The 23,475-nt window shown below is 40.2% G+C and overlaps 1 protein-coding gene and 1 long non-coding RNA gene across 14 annotated transcripts in view; one reads left to right on the forward strand and one right to left on the reverse strand.

The window, feature by feature from the left end:
* LOC145431794 (uncharacterized) overlaps positions 1–21,636 on the forward strand; it is a 132,753-nt gene extending 111,117 nt beyond the window's left edge. Inside the window, exon 2 of the long non-coding RNA XR_013912095.1 lies at positions 19,002–21,636. This is a non-coding gene — a long non-coding RNA (uncharacterized LOC145431794). The remainder of the gene's footprint in view (positions 1–19,001) is intronic.
* Positions 1,356–7,451, reverse strand: LOC113032739 (myelin-associated glycoprotein-like). 13 transcript variants are annotated; one of them, XM_080307891.1, is made up of 14 exons: positions 7,315–7,449; positions 6,355–6,462; positions 5,071–5,147; positions 4,581–4,976; positions 4,192–4,485; positions 3,949–4,048; positions 3,721–3,756; positions 3,608–3,640; positions 2,469–2,507; positions 2,212–2,235; positions 2,089–2,124; positions 1,942–2,013; positions 1,794–1,821; positions 1,356–1,702 (listed from the first exon to the last, which is right to left on the reverse strand). In XM_080307891.1, exons 3-14 carry the CDS (start codon positions 5,114–5,116, stop codon positions 1,640–1,642), a joined length of 1,167 nt encoding a protein of 388 aa, XP_080164017.1. In that variant the 5' UTR covers positions 5,117–5,147; positions 6,355–6,462; positions 7,315–7,449; the 3' UTR covers positions 1,356–1,639. The 13 variants fall into 13 exon arrangements, 8 of the variants coding, with proteins under 8 accessions (XP_080164017.1, XP_080164018.1, XP_080164020.1 ...); XR_013912084.1 differs by having other exon boundaries at positions 1,794–2,013; positions 7,315–7,450; XM_080307892.1 differs by lacking the exon at positions 2,469–2,507 and having other exon boundaries at positions 7,315–7,450.
* Positions 21,637–23,475: the final 1,839 nt, after the last annotated feature.

Below are 23,475 nucleotides of genomic sequence, written 5' to 3' on the forward strand. Positions count from 1 at the left end.
CTATTCAACCAGAACAGGTTTTCATGCCAGAAAAAAGGCAATTATTATATATATAAACAATCCTACGGGAAATTTTTTTTCTTTATATAACATTAATCCCCTCCGCCCCCATTTGTAAAATGGAGAAGTGGAGAATGCTACATTTTAAAACTACAATTCTTTTTCTGAACAAATTTTGTCTAATAAAAAAACTTCTGTTGATATTACTTCAGCAAAAAGAAAAAAAAATAGTGATTTACTTACCAACACAGATGAATAGTCATGAAGATACAAGTAACACTAAAAATGCAGCTTTTTAAGCACCCAGTGTGGGCGGAGGGTATGATTTTCCACCCACAAGTGGGGAAAAGCTCTAAAACCTAATGGTGTGTGTCAGGTTGAATAAACTATTAAAGTTGTGGTTATTTTCTTAACAAAACAACAGAATTTAAAAAGTGTTTAATTTTAATTTAAAAAAGCATAACTGAATAATTACAGTTACTATCACTTTGTTCTCTTTCTCACTGACCTTCTTGTGATAAAAGGTTTTTAAAATCAATTGTGCAAATGTGCAGTTAGAAAAACATTAAGTCTTTTAATTTTCTTGCTCATAAATACATATGACCAGAACCCAAAATGTCCCTTTGTGTGATAAGTGTGATTTATGCGATAAGTGTAACTTATAAGTAATTTATAAGTTACACTTTTAAACTTTTCAGGGTGATAAGTATGACTTGTCTTTGTGAAACTTGTCAGTCCAACTTCTTGAGGAACTTCTCATAATTGTTGGAGGAAGTGGCTAATTTTATGCTTGCACTGAAGGAACTGAGAGAGATCATAAATTTTTAGAAGTCAGTTATGTTTTCTTTGTGCAGATGCATGGTGGTGCTGGTGTTTGTGGTTGTGGTGGGGTGGGGGTGGGTGAACCTTACATTTGTTAGTTATCTTGTCATAACACTGCCCAGAGTAAGACAAAAAAAAAATTAAATACTATCCTAACTGTTAGACAAATATAGTACTGGAGCCAGCAGCTGTTTAGTTTAGCTTAACTTAGTTTGGAAATTGTTGGGGGGGGGGATACAATCTGCATTTTAATCTCTAAGATTTGATTCTAATTTTAACATTAACTCCTCTCTTAGACTGTTTGATTCATTCTTTGACATTTTCACCAAGGCATTCAGTGTCTCTTGTTTCAGCCAACTGTTGTTTATTAATTTTCTCTATGCTCCCTTCTATGTGCACATTAAAAGAATTATAAAATCTAGGTAATTTAATATGAAATCATGGTGAAATTACATCATATATACAAAAGCAGTGATGATTTGAAAAGGGACTCCCTCAGCCAAACCCTGGGGCCAAACAAAACAGCATTCAAGTCAGTTAAAAAAAGGTTCATGTTGATTTATTCAGCCAAAACATGAGTAGCATTTTTACAAATATTATTTTCAGAATTATGGATACAAGCATTTGTTACACCAAACAACATAAATTACAGGATTATAGTAATTAATGGACAGAAGACATCATCACAAGAAACATGCATGAGAAATCCCAAGGACAAGTGATCATAAAGAGTGCACATAGATTTGTTTTATACTTATTTAAATTTATTAGAACATTAATTGCTGGCTTTTTTTCTTCCTCTTTTTTTGTTTGTTTTTCAGATGTTTCCATAGATGTTGAGGTCAGCGGTATTAATGTAGTCATCACCTTCATCAGGGTCCTGTGAGAGATGAAGTTTGTTAGTGTCACAGATATTGATAGCATCAGTGAACTTAATTATGAGGAACATATGGATGGCAAATTAACAATACCTCTTTGTAATTGTAAGATTTGGGCTGGCTAAGAGCCATTAGCAACAGCAGCAATACAAAGGAGACATAGGAAAAATAACATTAGAACAATGCAAATGAACGCCTGCAGTTTACCACATGGTTAATTCAGGGGGAGGAAGATGAGTACCTTTTGGGAGATGGGAAACGAGGTTTTGTGACTTTCTGGTTATCACAGGATTTCGAATTCACATTGTTTGGACTGCACAACAATTAGACAGTCAGAAAAACAAATACAATAGACAAATTCTTCTTTAAGAACTTAGAGCATATTTACCTATGACCAAAATCTACTATGTCCCCTTTAGGCCTTCTGTTGAAAAATACAAATAAATTACTTGTCAGCTTATAAAAGAAGCTGACAAGGCTGGCCACTATAAATGTTTTTTTTACACCCTACCTTGAAAATCTGCTCCAAATAGACCTTGTACGCAAAAAAGAGGAAGAGAAACAGGCATATGTTTTAAGAAACATAAATAGAAGTGTAGATTTGATCAAAAATGAGAAAAGGCTTCGGACTTCTGCACAGAAATGCAAATTACAGTGAGGCCAAACATCTGCAGCATTTTACAGAACTGTGGAAGGGGTTGTACAGAACTACACACTAAAAATATCTACTGCATTCAGAGAACTAAAGTTCATTAGAATTACTCTTGCCTTTGATCCGAACGAGACGGTCCTGCTCCAGAACGAATCCTGGAGATTCCACGAATTTAATTATTCGTTAATTCAGTTAACAGTTACAATACCACATGAAAAAGAAATATGGTTAAGTGTTTATCCTCTTGACACCCAGAAGAAAAAATCTTTGATATTTACATTATTTTTAGATAATTTAAATATTGTGGTTGAAAGGAACATGTTATATATTGCTACATATTTTTACATATTTTCTTTCTTCAAAATTATGATTTTTATTTTGTCCCCTGTACTAGACATAAAGTTCATTCTGCATGCCAAACACTCACCTCAACCTGGGTTGTTAAGTCATGTTACCCATGGCACTAACAATGACCATGGATGGTATGACAGAGGGCTGAGTGAGGCAGAAGAAGAGTCATCCTAGTCATCCAGATGAGGTAGTGGAAGGACAAATAACAGAGCAAAAAGATAAAAGCCCAGATAGCGACATACAGCTTCTAAGGAGGGACAAAATGATCACACCTGATGTCCATTATTGATAAGAAGTATTATTACTCTGAAGTGGTGGGATTTTGTTTCTCAGCTACCACAGAGGTTGCCTCTATGAAGGGAATCAACCATCTGTGGCCTTAGCGGGATTGTAATGTGTGAATTTGCATTCAGAGGTCTACATTAAACCATGTTTTACTATAGATGCTGGGTGCAATTATATTGTTCCTAAACAAAAGCTAATATGTCTTGCTCTGAGGTTTCACCTTCCTGCTATAATGTTTGGCCTTTCTCTGCCTCATTTCATTAAAGCTCCAAGTTTGACTCCCCTTCCACAATTTTGAGTAAAATCCCTTTGATTTTGTTGACTTTGTTTTAGCAACAGAATCATAATATGTGCAAAAATGGTCCTTTACATAGAGGTCTCAGGCTCATGTCCTCCACAGATGACAAAAGTGGATCTTTGGGTCTTAGGAGGATGACTTACTCAGGAATGTGGCATGCGTTTGTTTCTCTTTGTAACGTACTAATGAGCTAAGCAAATGTGATTTTATATGACAAAAATGCAAGACGCATTAAGCCTTTAAAAAAAAAAAACAACACTGGAGGGTAAGGGCAGCTGGTTTTTTCCTCTATTTCCTCTCCAACAAATACTATTTTCTCACCTGCGAGACATCCTCGACAGCCGATTCCACATGCTAAAAATTGGGGAAAACTACATTATGATAATGAAAGAATACATTTGAAATAATTTAAAATCACTGTGTTGTTTTTTTACCTGCCATCTCGACTTTGAAGCTCTTCAATGCGTTTCCTTTAACAAAAAAAGTTGTTTATTAAGAAGCATGCAAATTAAGATGCTGTGCACAAAAAGTTAAATTCCATAATTGTTTTAAATTAAAACTGAAGACATGCCTTATAAATATAAAATACTTATTTTTCCTCAAGGTGTTTTGCCTATCAGATATTTGCTGTCACTTAAGATCGGTGACATTGTATTACTCACTTGTATTTTTTAGTCATGAAAATGCAGACGAGTACAAAGGCCACAGTGGTACCAATCCCCACCACAGAGGGAATGATGATGTGATTATAGTTCTCTACACCTGAAAAAAAATAGATGTCGTGTTAGTGCCCTTCTCTTTTGCTGCAACAGTAGAAATGAGACAAAACTTAGTTTTATTTTTAAAGCAGAGTATAACTTCTATTCAACATTACAAAATTCAACAACTAATTAAAAATATCTCACGTTTTACATGGAGTGTGAAAGTTTCAGGTGATTTCAGCACTCCATTAAATTCAGCAGTGCAGGTTATCTCGCTGTTGTCATCCTTCTCCTCAGGAATAAATGTCAGGATGGACTGTGTCTCCCAGTTTCCATGTTTAATATCTTTATGATGCACAATGACCTTTGTACTATCCAGATTCCATGTGAGTTTAGGAACATGAGTGGGGCAGGTGTGGATGACTGAACAGGTGACAGTGTAGGCCTCCCCTTGAGTGGCTGTCTTTGGTTTAATCACTGTAGGCTTTGGAGGCTCAGCTGAAAATGAAAAAGTCAGACATAAAGTAAGAGGAAAAATGATTTAACAGAAAACTGGTATAGATGTTTGAAGTCATGGAAAGTTGGTGACATACTGAGCATGTACAACTCAACGCAGTCTTCAACAAAGGAGTACTTGTCCTTGGTGGGGTCATTGTTTTCTGTTAGCACTAGTTCAGCCCGGAAACAGAAAGGGCCGTTGTCATGATCTTTAACTTCAGTTATTTCTAAGGTGCAGTTGTTCTTGCCCAGCTCTCCCACCAGCCTTGTTCGGCCCTTAAAGCTGTCCTTAATCAGTGTATTATCCTCTTGATAGATGTTGCTTTTCTTGTCATTTTTTTCATGCCAGATTCCTCTGAGTCTGGAGGAGGGCAGGTTTCCTCCAGTATGGGAGAATGAACATGGTACCACAACACAGGATCCAACCAGAGCGTCAATTCTTTTTACAACAGTGGCCTTCCATTCATCACTGGACACGGAGCTACAGATGGCTGAAAGAGAATTTTGAAAATAACAAGGAAATTATTTAATTATACATATCAAGCGTAAAGAGACTGGAAATAAATAGCTGACCAGTGATGTTACCTGCAAAAAGCAGACAGAATCCCATCATAATTTTCTGCTTGGCCATTCTTCTCTGATGTTGGGATGTTTGATTGACACTAAAGAAATCAAAACACTACATTTTACCATCATAACCAAAATAAACCAAAGCTGTCAAAGTGAATGTTCAAACAGCATTAATGCAAATAGACATTTATTTATAATTATTCATACCAATTTTTATCTGACAAATACGAGCTATCACAGTAGAAAAGGGATTTCCCCTCTGTGTAATGTAAATAAAGTATATTTCACAAATAAATAATGGCATTATTTTAGTAAAAGTATCATATATTGCTTATATGTATGTGTGTAATTTAAACAAATGGGTAAAACGGACAATACCAAAAATACAGCCATGGAACAAAACCTTCAAGCACCACTAGAGGGCGTACCCTTCATTATTTAGAATCCAATGTTAAAATTTTATTTCATTTTTTAAATACATTTCTGAATGGAAGAATAGAATGTCAGTCTTGTGTAGATTTGAAAAATAAAAGATATTGTGTATCACTCTTTGTGCCAGTTAGCTGTTTTAATTTTGTGCACATACTGATCCAAGTCAGAGTTTTCTTTTTAATTTTCCCTTAAAAACTTTTGCAGGATGGCTGCGGTTTCTTTTGGATCACTATCATGTTAGACATTTTTTTCTGAAGCGTCTTGAGACTGACATTAATGTTCCACTCAGCATTTGGGAATACAACATTTCAATAGTACTGACAACTATGAATGCCATGTCTTCGCATAATGCCTCTCCTATCGAGTTTTCACCTGAGGTTGAAAACCCCAAGCAGTGACTGACAAACGTGTTAGCAAACATAGTGGATATTTCACTTTCTAGCCAAGCAATTTTCTGCTGTTCATTAGACTTCTTTTTATGTTCATTTTAAATTAGTTTTTCTTTTTTGGTCCTAATAGTGTTAAGGTTAATCAATTTTGATTACACACAATATACACTAATATTTAACTTTCTAAATAATTTTTAACGTTTTTGTGACACAGTAGTGTAGTCATATTTATTGTATAATGTTTATACACTCTGCTGTACTGTATATGTTATAACTACAATTACCCCAAATCTTTAAGAAAACCCCCCAAAACAAAAACAAACCCCATAACAGCTAAGGTGCATTATTTTGATTTCAAAGGTATGATAAAACCTATAAAATGAACACAAAAATCTACTGAATCTTTATCAGATCTATGTACTAGTGTCACCACATACAGGTGTATAATATTGTAAAGGATGACTTTTTTTTCACTTACCTGATAAAGCTGCTGCCTGGCTGATCTGAGACGCAACATTCACTCAGTACTCTTTCTTGAGAATAATGATGAGCTAATCTGGTCTGATGATGATTAACACTGGATTCCCTGTCAAATGGAAAAAAGGGGAAAAGAAAAGAAGAAGAAACCAAACGACCAGAACAGAAAACAAAGTCAGTTTATTTCTCTATGTAGAAAAAAAACCCTGAAAGCAGATATCGAGTTGGTAGCAACTGATTTGTCTGTGCAGATTGCTGGGAGGAGTCTCTGTTGTTCTGTGTCTTCCATATTTGGGTGCATTTTGTTTTACTATTAGATACTCTGACCTAGATACCCACTCTGACCTCTGGGGGCAACACAAAAAACTGCAGGCTAATTGAAACACGGTCAAAATGGACTCATACAGTCACTATAGAAAATAATCAATTCAGACAGAGTTCAGAAAGGGTGCCTAACAGGTGTATTCAAGATTCAAAGAATTAAAGTTGTCCAGTCAGAGAAAATGTGCCCAAAAAAGGTCCAGAATATTCTACTGTTTCACGTGCATTATGATTCAATGCAGTATATTTTGAGGTAGTAATGGTGTTAGTAATAGTCGTAATCATGGAATCCATGTCTTTATTTATTCAACATCTGGCTGCCAAGTCAAAGAAAGAAACTACAATTCAATAACAATTTAAATAACATTTATCATTTAGTTTATATGAACTGGAGGGTTCTTTGATAAAATGATGATAATTATAATAATAATAATAATAATAATAATAATAATAATAATGTACCTTTTGCATTCAAAAGTAAAATATAGAACTTTTGAGAAAGTTGTCTTCAAATAAATCACTTAATAAACAAAACATAAGGAAAAGTTGTAGTTTCAGTTTCCCTCTTTACTTCTTTTTCCTCAACTAAACTTCAAATGTAACAATCTCACAAAAACATTTAACCTCCTATATCATTTACTACTTCAGAATTCCTTGTCTCGTCTCCTCGATGGCACTTCGACTCTGAAGGAATGACTTGATTCGCTGGGTAGTGTCATGTGTGATAAGTACAAAACGTGACTGTTCTGTGGCTTTAATGTGGATGTGTGCTTGCATTGACTAACGTAAAGATAGTAAAGCTGTGCAGAATGAAATAACCTTACCGTAATAATAAAAACAGATGTGCAGAGTAAAACTGGATCAAAATCTCATAATAAGTCAGTTTATGGATCTGCCTGTTGGTGACTTAAGGCTTAGAATTTCTCACAGTTTTTTCTCCATTTGTGCATTATGTTGTTTAGAAGGCGATGATCACAAATCCCAAGGGCTTGGCAACTGATTGTCAAACATCAGCAACACTCACTCTTGTTGTAAAGAACAAAAACATTGATGCCGTTGTCTCTCTACTTCTGTTAATATCCTTGTGAAAAGAAAAAGCCACTGTGCAAACAAATTTTTTTCAAAAGATGAATGAAATGCACACTACATGATTAATGAATGAATGAAAAAAATGGAGAAAATAAACAGATTGTGATCATCAATAACTCTTTAGCCCAGTCTGGGTCTTATTTTTCTCTCTTTCTCTTCCCTGTCAGTGGTAAACGTTTCTTCATACAGGTGCTCCTCCCCAGCGTCTCCATATGTTTGCCTGATATTCACATTCACATATTCAATGATCAGCTGGTTAAATCACCTGCTCCTCATAAATCATAAATTCCACTATTTAAGCACACTTCCTGTCACCATCAGTGTTAGGCAAGTTACTTTGAAAAAGTACTTAGCCACACAAATTATGTGTGCAACTCCAAAAAATAATTTCTGTCCACTATAAGACAGAGGAGAACATCACAAGCCTGATACCTGCACGCCTGACAGCAGGAGGTGTATCACTCCTCCTGTTTTTTTTCACCGGGAGACAGCGTTTACACTACAGTCTGCCTGTAGTAGCTTTTTGGCAGGAACTGTGACATTGACCAGTCACCTCATTGTTCTGACACACAAAACAAAACTATTGACTACACTACACAGTAGATACACACTGCAAGCACACTAAACATCACAAATCTCTCACATCTCAAAGGCCTCTCTTTCATTCTCTCACTGCCATCACTCCTAAAACCTCCCCCTCTTCCTAAGCAACCAAATTCCATGTTGCCACATAATTTGTTGATTGGTCGACGTGGTACATTTTTCCACCAATAGGAAAGGGGTGTTTTTTTTTCTTTTCTTCTCTTTTCCTTTTGTTCACAAGCAGAGTGTTTGCAAGCACTGTCGTTAGACTGTGAACGATAGTATTCAGGAAAAAGCATTGAGTATATTTTTTTTATCATGACTCTGGTTTTACATGGCCTATCACCACAATTTAAAACTGGTATATATATATTTGAAGGCCACACTTTTAACACGAAAATGGAGAATCATGGTTGTCTTGGGTTGACAGCATCTTGTTTCTATTTCATCTTGCAGTTTTTCCCAATTGTTTGCACACATTTTCTGAAAGCATGCCTCATATTTCAGAACTCTACACACAAATAAAAAAAACACACACACAATGGATAAAACCCTGCAATTCTTCTGCAAGATGAAACTCTACATTCAAAACAATGTAATTTCTTGTCAAAATGGCATTTTGTTTTCAAATGAGACACACAAACCATCACATGAATAGACATTTATAAGAAACAGTTGAACACTGATGTGCTTAATGTAAAACACTATGACCACTTCTTCTCCAGTCATCAAAATAACTTACTGTAAGCCTTTTTTTTCAGTGTTACACTTATTACAGACAGTACATAGGTCTACATAAGTGCATGTGTATACAAAACACACATACATGGTACCAAATATATATACACTGTATTTTTCCCAAAAATGCAATGTACACAGTGTTCATCCCAACCAACACAAAGTTGCATATGGTGTACTATGGTATACTATGTACAAACAACAGAAGAATGTAGAATATGGAGGGAGATAAACAACTAAAAAGCGTGGGTGGACAATGAACCAGTTACCGACTCTGAAACACACATGATACATAATATAGACTTGGAGTGGTCACTATTGTGAAGCATAATCAGAGTATGATTACTGTACAATACTGTAATTTATAGTCTTGAGAGTATGCATCAATTGTGGGATCGTATGGGACTTACTTGCACATAGTTGTATTGCAATTCTTTGACTCTTTCTGAATTGTATTCAAATGGCACCCCGTAGAGCTGGTTCATCCTCAGATTATTTCTGTTCAAGGAATGGTCCTGTGTTGATAAACTGACCCTAACAATATTTTGAAATATGTTGTCTTCTGTTATTTTTCTTTGTATTTGCTGTACTGTTTTTGGCATTATTTTCTAGAACCATTTATAATTAATCATTTTTATGATTTCAGTCTCCTGTTCAGCAGACAGATGTTCCCGACCACCTTGTGTTGGTAAGCTTTCAGCTCTGCAATACAAATAGTACTGTAAAAAACTGTGAATGGACCTACTATGTAGGAATACAAAGTAGGAATACATTTTCCAAATACGTGAAACATACTTGACAGCATTTTCAAAGTGTACAGAACAGTCCACAGGCAATATTGTGCTATAGTAATGTACTTCTTGAGTACAGTGAGATTTCTTACCTATTCTCATTTCGGATGATGGATGCTACCGTGTACCTGCTCAAATTTAGCTGTACTCTTTGCCCAGCCTCCCTCATTGTTAGACTATGGTTGACCACACGGTCAACCAAAGTGGCCTTGATCTCATCAGAGCAATCTCATCATTACTTGGTCTTCGTCGTCCTCCTCCTCTTACCCTCACTCCTCTGGCTCTGCCTCTGTTTCTATGTTGGCATCCATTGCGCCAAAAACAGAAGAACTCACCTGTTGCCCTTTTATAAAGCTCGGATTTCTTAGTCAGTAGTCTCAGTTGCCTGAACCCACTTATTGAATCAGTCACTCTTTTGGAAAAACCACAAGCACTTTTCACCTGTTTAGACACATCTTGTCAACACATTGTCATTGTGATGCACCTGTGTTGCATAATGGTGAGCACAGGTGGCAAAAGTCAAACACAATTAAAGCTCAGGTGTCACCAGTTGAACACAACAACTCAAAATTTATCACACTTGCGGCTAATGATGTGAGGGTACATATAAGTCAGAGCACTGGTATGTGAGGCACTACAATGGATAAAAATCCAAGAAGAGGAGTTCGCGTGAGAGGAGGTCAAGCAGGTCAAGGTGGTCGAGGTGGTAAGCGAGGAAAAAGAACAGTAATGTCAGATGAAATCAGAGCTACTGGGATTGACCGTGTTGTTGTCCATGGTATGACAATGAAGGAGGCCGGACTAAGGGTACAACTAAACATCAGTAGATTCACCGTGTCCACCATAATCCGAAGATTTAGAGAAGAGAACAGGTAGTTTTTTGACATCATAGTATGTAAATGTTGACCTGTCCTCATCTCCCAGAGGAGTCTAAATCATCATCAAACAGCCCTACAGACACAAAAACATGTGAAAATATAAACAAACAGACAATCGGCAGTGATTTAACTACTTTAGGACCTCTGTGAAAATCATTTACAGTATATATCACAGAATTTAAGGCCTTTAAAATCACAGAGCATACAGAGAAAAGTACTAAACTGAATCAATTTCAGCTTTTGTTTTTCATGATGTATATTGTATTAATAATTGCATTACATTAACTGTATCTTTACCACACATTTGCCACACAGGTGTAAATACTGTAGGTTCAGTGAATGCTTAAATCGCACTGATTAGAATATACTGGACATTCAAAGCTAAGATGCAGCGCACTGTGTTAGAGGCTGGGATTTGATGAATTCATATATACAACCTTTGATCATCATTTATGTCCAATTGAGAATGAATCTGTTCACTCACATATTAAATGAACTGAAATCAGTAGTGCGATCTCCAGTCTTGATATAAGGAATGAGAGAACTGACAGCTGTTATTTTAATCAGCCTGTCTCAGTTGTTTTAACTCTAAGTATCACAAAGTTATGTGGTAACATCTGGACTGACGAGTTTGCTGTCAGCATTGTAATCGCTAGTTTAAAGGCTGTAGGTTGCAGCCATTGCTCTAACACTGTATAAATGTAACAGGCCTCAGTGCTGGTTCTAATAGTCTGAGCTGCTTCCAGCTTTATTTGTGAAGTCGTGATGTGTCAGTTTAAAGAATTCAGAAAGTTCATTCAAGCAGGCCCATAAAACAGAGAATGTGCATCTTCTTTTTGTTTTCATATTTTAATTTATATTTAATAGTGTTGTGGTTTGCAGTGTTTTGTGTTGTCCATCCATCCATCCACCCGAGGCCGGGTCGCGGGGGCAGCAGCCTAAGCAGAGAGGCCCAGACCTCCCTCTCCCCAGCCACCTCCTCCAGCTTATCCGGGGGAACACCAAGGCGTTCCCAGGCCAACCGAGAGATATAATCTCTCCAGCGTGTCCTGGGTCTGCCCTGAGGCCTCCTCCCGGTGGGGCATGCCTGGAACACCTCACCCAGGAGGCGCCCAGGAGGCATCCTTGTCAGATGCCCGAACCACCTCAGCTGGTTCCTTTCGATGTGGAGCCGCAGCTGCTCTACTCTGAGCCCCTCCCGGATGGCCGAACTTCTCACCCTATCTCTAAGGGAGAGGCCAGCCACCCTTCGGAGGAAGCTCATTTCCGCCGCTTGTATCCGCGATCTCGTTCTTTCGGTCACTACCCACAGCTCGTGGCCATAGGTGAGGGTAGGGACGTAGATCGACCGGTGAATTGAGAGCTTCGCTTTTACACTCAGCTCCCTCTTCACCACGACGGACCGGTGCAGCGTCCGCATTACTGCAGTGAACTCCTCCACTTGGGGCAGGAACTCATCCCCGACCCGGAGTGGGCACTCCACCCTTTTCCAGCTGAAAACCATGGCCTCAGATTTGGAGGTGCTGATCCTCATTCCCGCTGCTTCACACTTGGCTGCGAACCGCTCCAGTGCGAGCTGGAGGCCCTCACCCGATGAAGCCAACAGAACCACATCATCCGCAAAAATCAGAGATGAGATTCTGAGGCCACCAAAGTGAAAGCCCTCCACCACTTGGCTGCGCCTAGAAATCCTGTCCATAAAAATTATGAACAGAACCGGAGACAAAGGGCAGCCCTGGCGGAGCCCATCACCCACCGGGAACGAGTCTGACTTATTGCCGGCAATGCGAACCAAGCTCTTGCAACGGTTGTATAGGGATCGAATGGCCCGTAGCAATGGGCCAGACACCCCATACTCCTGCAACACCTCCCACAGGACACCCCGAGGGACACGGTCGAATGCCTTCTCCAAGTCCACAAAATACATGTAGACTGGTTGGGCAAACTCCCATGCACCCTCAAGTATCCTTGAGAGGATAAAGAGCTGGTCCAGTGTTCCGCGACCAGGACGAAAACCGCATTGTTCCTCCTGTATCCGAGGTTCGACTAGCGGACGAACTCTCCTTTCCAGCACCCTGGCATAGACTTTCCCAGGGAGGCTGAGGAGTGTGATACCCCTGTAGTTGGAACACACCCTCCTGTCTCCCTTCTTAAAGATGGGGACCACCACCTCGGTCTGCCAGTCCAGGGGTACTGCCCCTGATCTCCACGCAACATTGTAGAGGCGTGTCAACCAGGACAGCCCTGCAACGTCCAGAGCCTTCAGGAACTCGGGGCGGACCTCATCAACACCAGGGGCTCTGCCACCAAGGAGTTGTTTAACTGCCTCAGTGACCTCGCCCCCGGAAATTGGCGGGTCATTCCCCTCATCCCCAGACTCTGCTTCCTCTTCGGAAGACGTGTCAGTGTGATTAAGGAGGTCCTCGAAGTATTCCTTCCAACGCCTGACAATTTTCTCAGTCGACGTCAACAGCACTCTGCCAGCACTATACACAGTGCAGGTAGAGTACCGCTTTCCCCTCCTGAGACGCCTGACGGTTTGCCAGAATCTCTTCGAGGCAGTCCGAAAGTCTTTTTCCATGGCCTCTCCGAACTCCTCCCACACCCGAGTTTTTGCTTCAGCCACTGCCCGAGCCGCATTCCGCTTGGGCTATCGATACTGTTATGATATTTTGATACCACGGTAGCATTTACAGGATATTGTTTTATACAGGAAAACTGTTACTCAATAAGGCCAATCTACTAGTTGTTTTTCTCTTTCTCTGTGACCCAAGAATTAATGTGAGACTCACAAGCTGGTACCTCAAGGTCGAAAACACCACAGAGATGAGACCACTTCTTTACTCCCATCCTCCCTTTTCTTTATCTCCTGGAAAAGGCTCGTTGAAGGCTAGGTGGTTCGTTTCAGAATTCACTAATGAAAGAACTCTGTATTTTATGTCTAGGAGTGTATTTTGCTGGGATGATCATAAATTGTAGCTGAACTGATAAACTACACACAGGATACTTCTTTGCTCAGAAGGCAGGAAGACGTTTCCTTATTTGGTCTGTACCGGTTTGAACTGGGAAAGCTGACACACGAACCTTTTTTTCATCTATATAAACTGCTGTGTATCAAATAAACCTTTGAGTCGATTGGGAAGGCAACCTAAAGCAGTCTCTGTTTTCTTGTTCTCCCAAGCTGCTCCCGAGCTCGTACTAACACGCTGAATGGCATACCTGAGTGTTACTTTAAATAATTAGGAATCTTAGAAGGAAAGGACAGAACTCTGCTTATCGCTCACGCCACGGAGGAAACCCGGGAAGGCAATTTCCTTCAATTTTGGTGTCAGAAGTGGGATTGCTGACAGAAGGTAAATATGCGTCTTTCATATTTATATAAAGACCTATTATACCTCTCTCAGTGATCGATCCATAAAAAAAACGGGATATGCTGACGAAGTTTCACTTAGTGATCCAGAGAGATACACTGACTGACTTCCTCAGTCCCCGAATAAAGTAAATTAACCCTTGTGTGGTGTTGGTGGACCCGCTAGAGTTGTGGCTTTCCAAATTAACACTATCAAACAATTTTATGTTAAATTACTATGAATTAATGTGCTTCTCGTTTTTCTTTTATATAAAATGTTATAAATAAATCAGTTATAATCAAGTGGAAAGACACAACACATTTATACGTAAAAAAAAAAAAATAATAATAATAATAATTAATTGTTTAATTTTTCTTTTAAAAAAACAAAAAAAACAAAAACAAAAACAAAAAAAAAACACGGGTCTCAAGGGTTAAAAGCAGTAAATTAAAAGCAGAAAGACACAGGGAGTTGCCTGTTGTTTTGCGAGGAGTTGCTCGCTAAGTGAGAGTTGCTCACACAAACAAAAATTGCTAGCAATAAATTTAAAGTGACCTCAGCTGTGCCGCAGCGAAAATACTAACCTAAATCCTCCTAGCGTGTAAACCCCTCTGGAAATCACTGAACATGGGTCAGAATAATTCAAAGACCACAGACAGGTCCGATAAAAAAATCTAAAGTACCTGTAAAACCAAAAATTAATAAAATACAAAATAAAGTCTCAAATAACGGCTCAGTACAACTCCCATTTCCGGTTACGTGTAACCTACGTCCGCGAATCGGTGAAGACGTCCATGATCACGTATCCAGAACATGCGGAAGTGCTTATGTGACTGACTTTGTTTACAACTTATGGACTGTAAGTACAATGCCTTCTAATCTCTTTCCGGAGCCCTATCCCGAACGATTATCGCCAGAAAACAGGTCAGTAGAAATGTTGAATATCATTTGTGATAAGAAAAGTAGTCTGCTTAAAAAGTCCTGTAGAAAATATATGATAGAATGCCGCGACGTGATGCATCAAATGTTACCGCTATGGAAAAAGGGACCGGAACCAGGTGTAGATGCTTTAACATCAAATAAAACTAGTGCAGGCTCTAGCAAAGAACATAAACCTACCGCAGGAAAAGCTAGTCTTGCATGTTCAGCCTACAGCCCCGCCGCCTTACGAAGATGAGACCGAATTAATAGTTGCTGCAGCAGCTGCACGCAAACAATGTCAGCATTCTGATCCAACCAGCTCAAAAGAAAGCGACAAAAAACCTGAATCACATGCAACGGATCTTAGCCATCTCTTTAAACAGGATCAGGAAAAACAATATATACGCCGCAAGGAAGAATTAGCAGAACATAAAAAGAGAGAAAAACGTTTGAAAGAAGAATGTGAGGAACTTATGAAAAACAATTTAGACGACTATGAAAAAAAACTTTTGCATCAGGCAGTGTCCACAATAGACACCCACATGAAACGCCACGATATCGTAGCTAGAGGTTTAGAGGTAGCTAAAGAAATACCTGTTACCCGAACTTTAATAAAGACTTATCTAAAAGGAAAAAAGGAAAAACAAAGCCGGAATGACAAAGGTCCTCACGCCAACACTCGCGGTAGTAAACAAACAGACCCAAAGCATGATAAAGCATCCACAACTGCAGAGTTTTTGTGGGTAAATAATGACAAAGTCGCCGATTTCTTTAAGAATCTAAAGAAATTCCTGCTCACAATGTCCAGAGACAAAATTGACTTAAATGCAGTAACTATGTGTAAACAGAAGCCTGATGAATCTATCCTAGTATTCATAAAACGCTTTATGCACTGTTGGACAAGCTAGAGGTGCAAATTCAGCTCAGTTTTCCAGCAGCCGCAGACACCCAAGGCAAAAATGAATTTGTGTATTTCATTTAACATAAAGGGTGAAATGTTTGCTGACACTGATAACAGCTTATGTTTTCTCTGCCCTATGTACCGACATGATGGAGAAGGAACATCCTCTGTGTCAGCTGGACCCTCAGCAGAGAATGAACTCAACATCCTTTTTGTCCGGTACTCTATGTCACACACTGTGCCAAAAAAAAAAAAAAAAAAACGTGTACAGACGCCACTAACAGGTAATCCCATGACTGGGAGCCACACTTTTGTTTCTCTCACACTGTTCAACAACATGATAACTGCTCACACAAGTGAAGGTCAAACAGTGATTTTGTCACATAACTCAGACATAGTTTATGACATAACTACACCATGTCGTCACATAGATCTAACCTACCCTATCCACTGTACTATTTCTGCAGTTACATTGCCAGCTGAATACCAGAATATGACATTGTGGTCTAAAAGTGAGAATGATATAGGATTTATTGACTGTACACTTTATCACGTACACCTATTAAAACACAACAAGCAGTATATGTCAAGCAGCATCCCATTTCCACGGAAAAAGCCGCAGCCCTAGATGTCATGATAGGAGATTTATTGACTACAGGAGCAATAAAGCCCACACTCCTGTCAATCCTGTGCCAAAGCCTAACAAACCTGGCGTATGGCGTTTCATACAAGACTTAAGGCAAATTAATGCAGTCAACATTCCTCTGCCACCTCTCGTTTCAGATGTTCACAGCATATTGACATGCATTGCATACACATTTTACCGTGGTGGATTTATGCTCCGCTCCTTTTTCTCAGTACCTGTGACACACAGCCGTTATTTGCATTCACACATAGAAATAAGCAGTACACTTGGACTCGTTTGCCCCAAGGCATGATAGACAGCTCTGCTGCTTTCTCAATGGTGCTTCACTCCTCCAGGGCTGCACCCTGATCCACATGTGGATGACCTCCTCCTCTGTGCTGAAAGTGAAAAACTATGTCAAACTGCTACACACATGCTTCTCCAGCACCTCCAAAAGACTGGCCACAAAGCATCTGCAAAGAAAATGCAGTACTGTCAGACTTCTGTTCAATATTTGGGATTCACACTGTCTCACGGAAAACGTTCCATGACTGCAGACAGGGTCAAAGCTGTGACCTCTGTCCCTCGGCCCACTACACAGAAGGAAATGTTGTCCTTCCTGAGCATGGTGAACTATTGCAGACAGTGGATACCAGACTGTTCTTTTCATGACCACATTCTGCGTGACTGTTGTAAAAAAGACAAGCCTCCTCGAATACTGTGGTCCACAGAAATGACTGCCTCTTTCAATGCATTACAGGGAGTGCTGACCTCCGCCACTCAAAGGTGCTGCCTGTGGTTGTTCAGGAATGCCGGCCTGCCTGAGGGCAGTAGCAGCTTGCTCTATCATGATAAGGGACTGCGAGAAGCTCACACTCTCACATGACACTATTCTACACACCAATCACCAGGTCATGACCATTCTAGCAAACATAACTACACAACATATGCAAATCTCACTATAAAAGCGAGCAGCACACCTGATTCGCCAGCACATTTATTGATCCTATGCTGTGTTCTTGTGACCGACAGGATGGCTCAGACAGGCTTGACGATCATGACTGCATGACACGTATACAGGAATCCACAGCACCACGTCCAGATTTAGAGCAAACACCTATCCCAGACTCAGCCACGGTTTATGTGGACGGGTCCTGTTCAAGGCCGAGTGACAACTCATTTCTTTGTGGCTATTCAGTGGTAACAGTGCCTGACATCATACTAGAGGCTCACTCATTACCATTTCACTCAGCACAAAAAGCAGAGCTCATGGCTTTAATACGCGCCTGTGAGCTACATTTGGATAAGCATGTGACGATTTACACAGACAGCCGCTATGCATTTGGCGTTGTGCATGACTTTGGCACATTGTGGAGACAGAGAGGATTTAGATCTGCTGATGGAAAATAAATTGCTAAATTGTGATTTTGTTCAAAGACTTTTTCAGGCTATACAGCTACCATCGGCCGTTGCAGTTGTAAAAACGAAAGGACACAGTACAGCTGACACAGACGAAGCAACAGGTAATGCCTTAGCAGACGTGACAGCCAAGGCTGCAGCTGCATCCCAGCTCCCACCTCCGCAGGAAGTATTGTCTGTGCCCCTACAGCTGCCACTTGTTACACTCCCAGACTATTTAGAAACAAATGTTGATTTAAAATTCATACAAGAGCAAGCCTCTGCATGTGATTACACCTATTGGGAGAATAATGACTGTACCTTAGATGACAGAGATGGCTTATACAAAATCTTAAGGGTTTGATTGCCCTCCCATATTCCCTGATGCCAGTCCTTGCCCGACATTTTCACTGTGTGAGTCATGTCGGACAAAGAGGGGTAATAGGGGCAATAAAATCAAGATTTGTAATTGAGAAAACATCACATGCAGTAAAAAGCATATTAGCAACCTGCCTAACATGTGCACGAACTAATGTAGGAAAATCAAAAGCGAAACATCAGCATTTACCACAACCAGATTTTCCATTTCATACATTACAAATTGATTTTACACATATGCCAGCGCAAGGAAGCATCAAGTACTTACTGGTAATAGTGGATCAATTTAGTAAATGGGTAGAAGCTTATCCAACCTCAAAAGAAACTGCAGAAGTAGTCTGTCAAAAGTTGAGCAATGAAATAATACCCAGATTCGGAATACCTCACCAGATTAACAGTGATAGAGGATCTTCATTCACATTAGAAGTAATTCAAAAGTGTGCTAAAACTTTAATGACCTGGGTCAAATTACTTACTCAAGTCCTGTGTGAGATTAGAATGACTCAATCTGCAGTAACCAAATTATTTCCATTTGAAATAAGACTATTTCCAACACCATGGTCAGCTTCCAGAGGGGCACCGCTAGTAGAAGGTGATGTATATTGCATTGTCCACTGATGTTCACAACCTGGTAGAAAAACTGAATAATAACTATCAGAAAGTTTGTCTCTCTCAGCCTTTCCCCTCCACAGTTCCACCAGTGGAGACAAGGAGATGCATGTTGGAGAAGCCACTAAAACCAAGGACACTCTGGGAGGCCGCGTGTTCCAGCCCCCAGGCTTTACTGGCAGTGACGAAGAACCAGCATCCTCACAGACGGACAACCTCAGTGGATTCATGCCAGCAGGGTTAAGACCAGCCCAATCGGACCATCTCAGGCGTCGGATCAAGCAGACGACATCTCCGGCGAGCCAGCGCCCGGAACTAGAGCAAATAAACACACGGGTAGACGACATCTCAGGCGAGCCAGCGCCCGGATCCAATGTACACACACACACAATCACTGATTAACACACAACGCCTGAAAGAGCCAAGACTCAGAGAGCTCTTTGATGCTTCACCTGAACAACAACGAGGTACTCAAACATCCAGCAGGAACAGAAAGCCAAAAGTACCACATGATGTCTAACCTGATAAAGCCAGACTCATTTCATCCTGATAATGGAGAAAATGAAATGCCCATTGTCATCATACGACGCTTATTCTGTGTCTCTCGAACCTGGGACCAGGCCAGGAGACAACTGAAGAACTGTTTTTCTTATATACTTTCTTATATATTTAGGTTATTTATCATATCTATCGCATTAACCTTAGGATTTCTCTTTGCTATTTTGTATTGTAAACTGCAACCATGTTCACATTTCTGCAGGTCATATTTTGCTGACTATACCTCATGCTCCATTTTGCAAGACACTTACTTAATGCACTCCTCACGCTCCCTAAAATCAGTAAATAGCAACATAGACGCCACTAATAAACCATTTTATGCACCCCATAGAGCAGGAGCTAACGCCTGGTATGAAAATGCCAGAACAGCCGCTCGTGATTTAGGAAACAGTAACTGTTATGTCTGTTCAAAGGCTAATCCAGAACAGGTAATAGTAGGATACCCCATATCCGGTTTCCCCCTCACTGAGGGACTAGAGAAAATCGGTGGAGATAATGCTCTCCTTAAAGACACTTTACAGTTGACTCTGAGCCCTCTCGACTGCTTACTTAGACACACACACACACACCAACTAACCCTGAGACTCCATTAGGCGAATTATTGAAGTTATCTAATGACACCGCAGGGACCTGCGCCCCAATGAAACGCCCTAAGAATAGGTTAAAGCCCTCACTGCCCTTAGGACAGATCCCTCTCCATTTTAATACTAGTATGATATGTCTGCGCAGACTAAAGTTAACTGGCCCAGACACACACATAGATTATACAAAGGATAACTATACATTCTTCTCTGACTCCCCAGGTGCACGCTGTAATGAGACATGGCTAGCTGTCTCTGTGGCTGAAGTTGTATCATATCTGGAGGAACACACACACAGTTCAAGTTCGAGCAGAGAATCGATCATTGTTCCCCCAGACGGTGTCTTAAATGATACTGACTGGGGGGAGTTAGTTAAATCACACATGGTCACGCGCCTGACCAGACCAATCCCACGTGCTTATTGGTTGTGCAATAATACCCTTAGATTAGCTTTACCTGTTAATTGGACCGGTACCTGTGGTTTAGTAACCGTTGATGTATGCTGTACTTTCATTCCCAATAATACCGCTCCTAACGGTTCATTCACACAAGCTATGAATAAACTTGAAGCATTGCAGATAGAACTAATTGCCAATACAGGTCACGGTCAGTGGCTACATAAGTGGCTACAGGACACGTTTGGAAGATGGAAGGAACTAATTGTAGCCTTTGTAACCGTTGCAGCATGTTTTTGATGATTATTGTCTGTTGTGTGGTACCCTGTGTACGTTCAATGATAACCCGTATAGCTACTGGTACAGCTACTTCAATGTATTTGCAATTGGCACAAATTGACCCAGATTATGTGTCAGATGTCATCAATGATGATCCTGATGTATGTATTGAGCATTAGATTGTGAATTACTCGATTGTCAAAGAAGAGAATGACGTTTTCTTCTTTTTCTTTTCTTCTTTTTAAGATTTTGATATTAAGCTCACTCGAAGGACTAGTTACATTTATGATTTGTTTCACATTTATGATTTGTTTCACGTTTATGATTTATCTTTATATTATGTTATTACATTCTGTCTTTATACTATGTTATCATTACATGATAAAAGGGGAGAACTGTTATGATATTTTGATACCACGGTAGCATTTACAGGATATTGTTTTATACAGGAAAACTGTTACTCAATAAGGCCAATCTACTAGTTGTTTTTCTCTTTCTCTGTGACCCAAGAATTAATGTGAGACTCACAAGCTGGTACCTCAAGGTCGAAAACACCACAGAGATGAGACCACTTCTTTACTCCCATCCTCCCTTTTCTTTATCTCCTGGAAAAGGCTCGTTGAAGGCTAGGTGGTTCGTTTCAGAATTCACTAATGAAAGAACTCTGTATTTTATGTCTAGGAGTGTATTTTGCTGGGATGATCATAAATTGTAGCTGAACTGATAAACTACACACAGGATACTTCTTTGCTCAGAAGGCAGGAAGACGTTTCCTTATTTGGTCTGTACCGGTTTGAACTGGGAAAGCTGACACACGAACCTTTTTTTCATCTATATAAACTGCTGTGTATCAAATAAACCTTTGAGTCGATTGGGAAGGCAACCTAAAGCAGTCTCTGTTTTCTTGTTCTCCCAAGCTGCTCCCGAGCTCGTACTAACACGCTGAATGGCATACCTGAGTGTTACTTTAAATAATTAGGAATCTTAGAAGGAAAGGACAGAACTCTGCTTATCGCTCACGCCACGGAGGAAACCCGGGAAGGCAATTTCCTTCAGATACCTGTCGGCTGCCTCCGGAGTCCCACAGGCTAACCAAGCCCGATAGGACTCCTTCTTCAGCCTGGTGGCTCCCTTCACCTCTGGTGTCCACCATTTGGTTCGGGGATTACCACCACGGCAGGCACCAACCACCTTGCGGCCGCAGCTCAATGCAGCAGCTTCGGCAATGGAGACGCTGAACATGGTCCATTCGAACTCAATGTCCACAGTCTCCCTCGGAATGCTATTGAAGCTCTGCCGGAGGTGTGCGTTGAAGATCTCGCGGACTGGGGCCTCTGCTAGACGTTCCCAGCACACCCTCACTACACGTTTAAGCGCACCGGGTCTGTCCAGCGTCCTCCCCCGCCACCTGATCCAACTCACCGCCAGGTGGTGATCAGTTGACAGCTCAGCCCCTCTCTTTACCCGAGTGTCCAGAACATATGGTCGCAGGTCTGGTGATACGATTACAAAATCGATCATCGACCTACGGCCTAGTGCCACGTGCACTTATGGACACTCTTATGTTCAAACAAGGTGTTCGTTATGGCCAAACTGTGATTTGCACAGAAGTCCAATAACAAAACACCGCTCGGGTTCAGATCAGGGAGGCCATTCCTCCCAATCACGCCCCTCCAGGTCTCGCTGTCGTTACCCACGTGAGCATTGAAGTCTCCCAGCAGGACAACAGTCTCCAGGTGGAGCACCTTCCAGCACAACATAGTCCCTGGGATCCCAGGGACACACAAACCCCTCCACCACGATAAGGTAGCGATTCACGGAGAGGGTAGCGATTCAATTGAAATTTGTTTAAAAGGAAAGCTGAAAATTTAAATAGTTAAAAGTTGAAATGTGAATAGGTGATTTTTGTATTTTATGATTTATTTATTAAATTTTATGTGGAGTGAATAAATAAAAGTATATTTGCGGTGGCCCCTAGAGACAAAGCATGTACAAACGCCAAAACATGTAAAAACTCCAAAACACTTAAAAACTCCAAAGCACGTACAAACCCCGAAGCACATACAAACTCCAAAACACGTACAAACTCCATAGCACGTACAAACTCAGAAGCACGTACAAACTCCGAAGCACGTACAAAAGACAACAGAAGTGCTCCAGGATGCTAGGCGGAGTGTTGAGCTTTTGTTACCTAGTGGCTACACAAGCCAGGAAGTACCAACGACCTGATTTGGTGTGTGGTAGTAAAAGGTAAATTAACTTTTTTTTAAAATTATTTGAATATATATGAGTGCTTGTGTATAAATACACAAACAATACACATATGCTTTCAATTGTGTTATTTAAGTGATCTAGGTAGCTCTGTTTTGGAAGTTCAGTTAGAAATGTGCTAGAAATGTGTTTTGGAGTTTGTACGTGCTTTTTGGAGTTTGTATGTGCTTTGTCTCTAGGGGCCACCACATATATTTATATATAAACATATATAAATAAAACCAGTTTTTTTTTTTACATTAGTAATTCTTTTTGTGCATAATTTTATATTACTGTTAATAATAAATTAATTAAAGCAACAAAACAACCTGAAGAGCCGGTTGGGAGTCGAAAGAGCCGGCTCTTTTTAGTGAGCCAAGCCGAAAGAGCCGGTTCTCCAAAAAGATCCGGAAATCCCATCACTATTGTGAAGAGCACAACAGCTTACAATACACGTAGCTAGCTCGTACAGCTGCGA

Source organism: Astatotilapia calliptera, chromosome 11, assembly GCF_964374335.1.
Source record: "Astatotilapia calliptera chromosome 11, fAstCal68.1, whole genome shotgun sequence".
In the NCBI taxonomy this organism is placed as follows: domain Eukaryota; kingdom Metazoa; phylum Chordata; class Actinopteri; order Cichliformes; family Cichlidae; genus Astatotilapia; species Astatotilapia calliptera.

What these genes read in the sequence shown, in the direction of transcription:
- LOC113032739 (XM_080307891.1), bottom strand. Translation starts at nt 5,116, where the DNA reads ATGGCCAAGCAGAAAATTATGATGGGATTCTGTCTGCTTTTTGCAG. An exon ending in TTTCACACTCCATGTAAAAC is followed by an intron (nt 4,049 to 4,191) that starts GTGAGATATTTT and finishes ATTTTTTTTCAG; the next exon opens with GTGTAGAGAACTATAATCAC. An exon ending in AATCTTACAATTACAAAGAG is followed by an intron (nt 1,703 to 1,793) that starts GTATTGTTAATT and finishes CATCTCTCACAG; the next exon opens with GACCCTGATGAAGGTGATGA.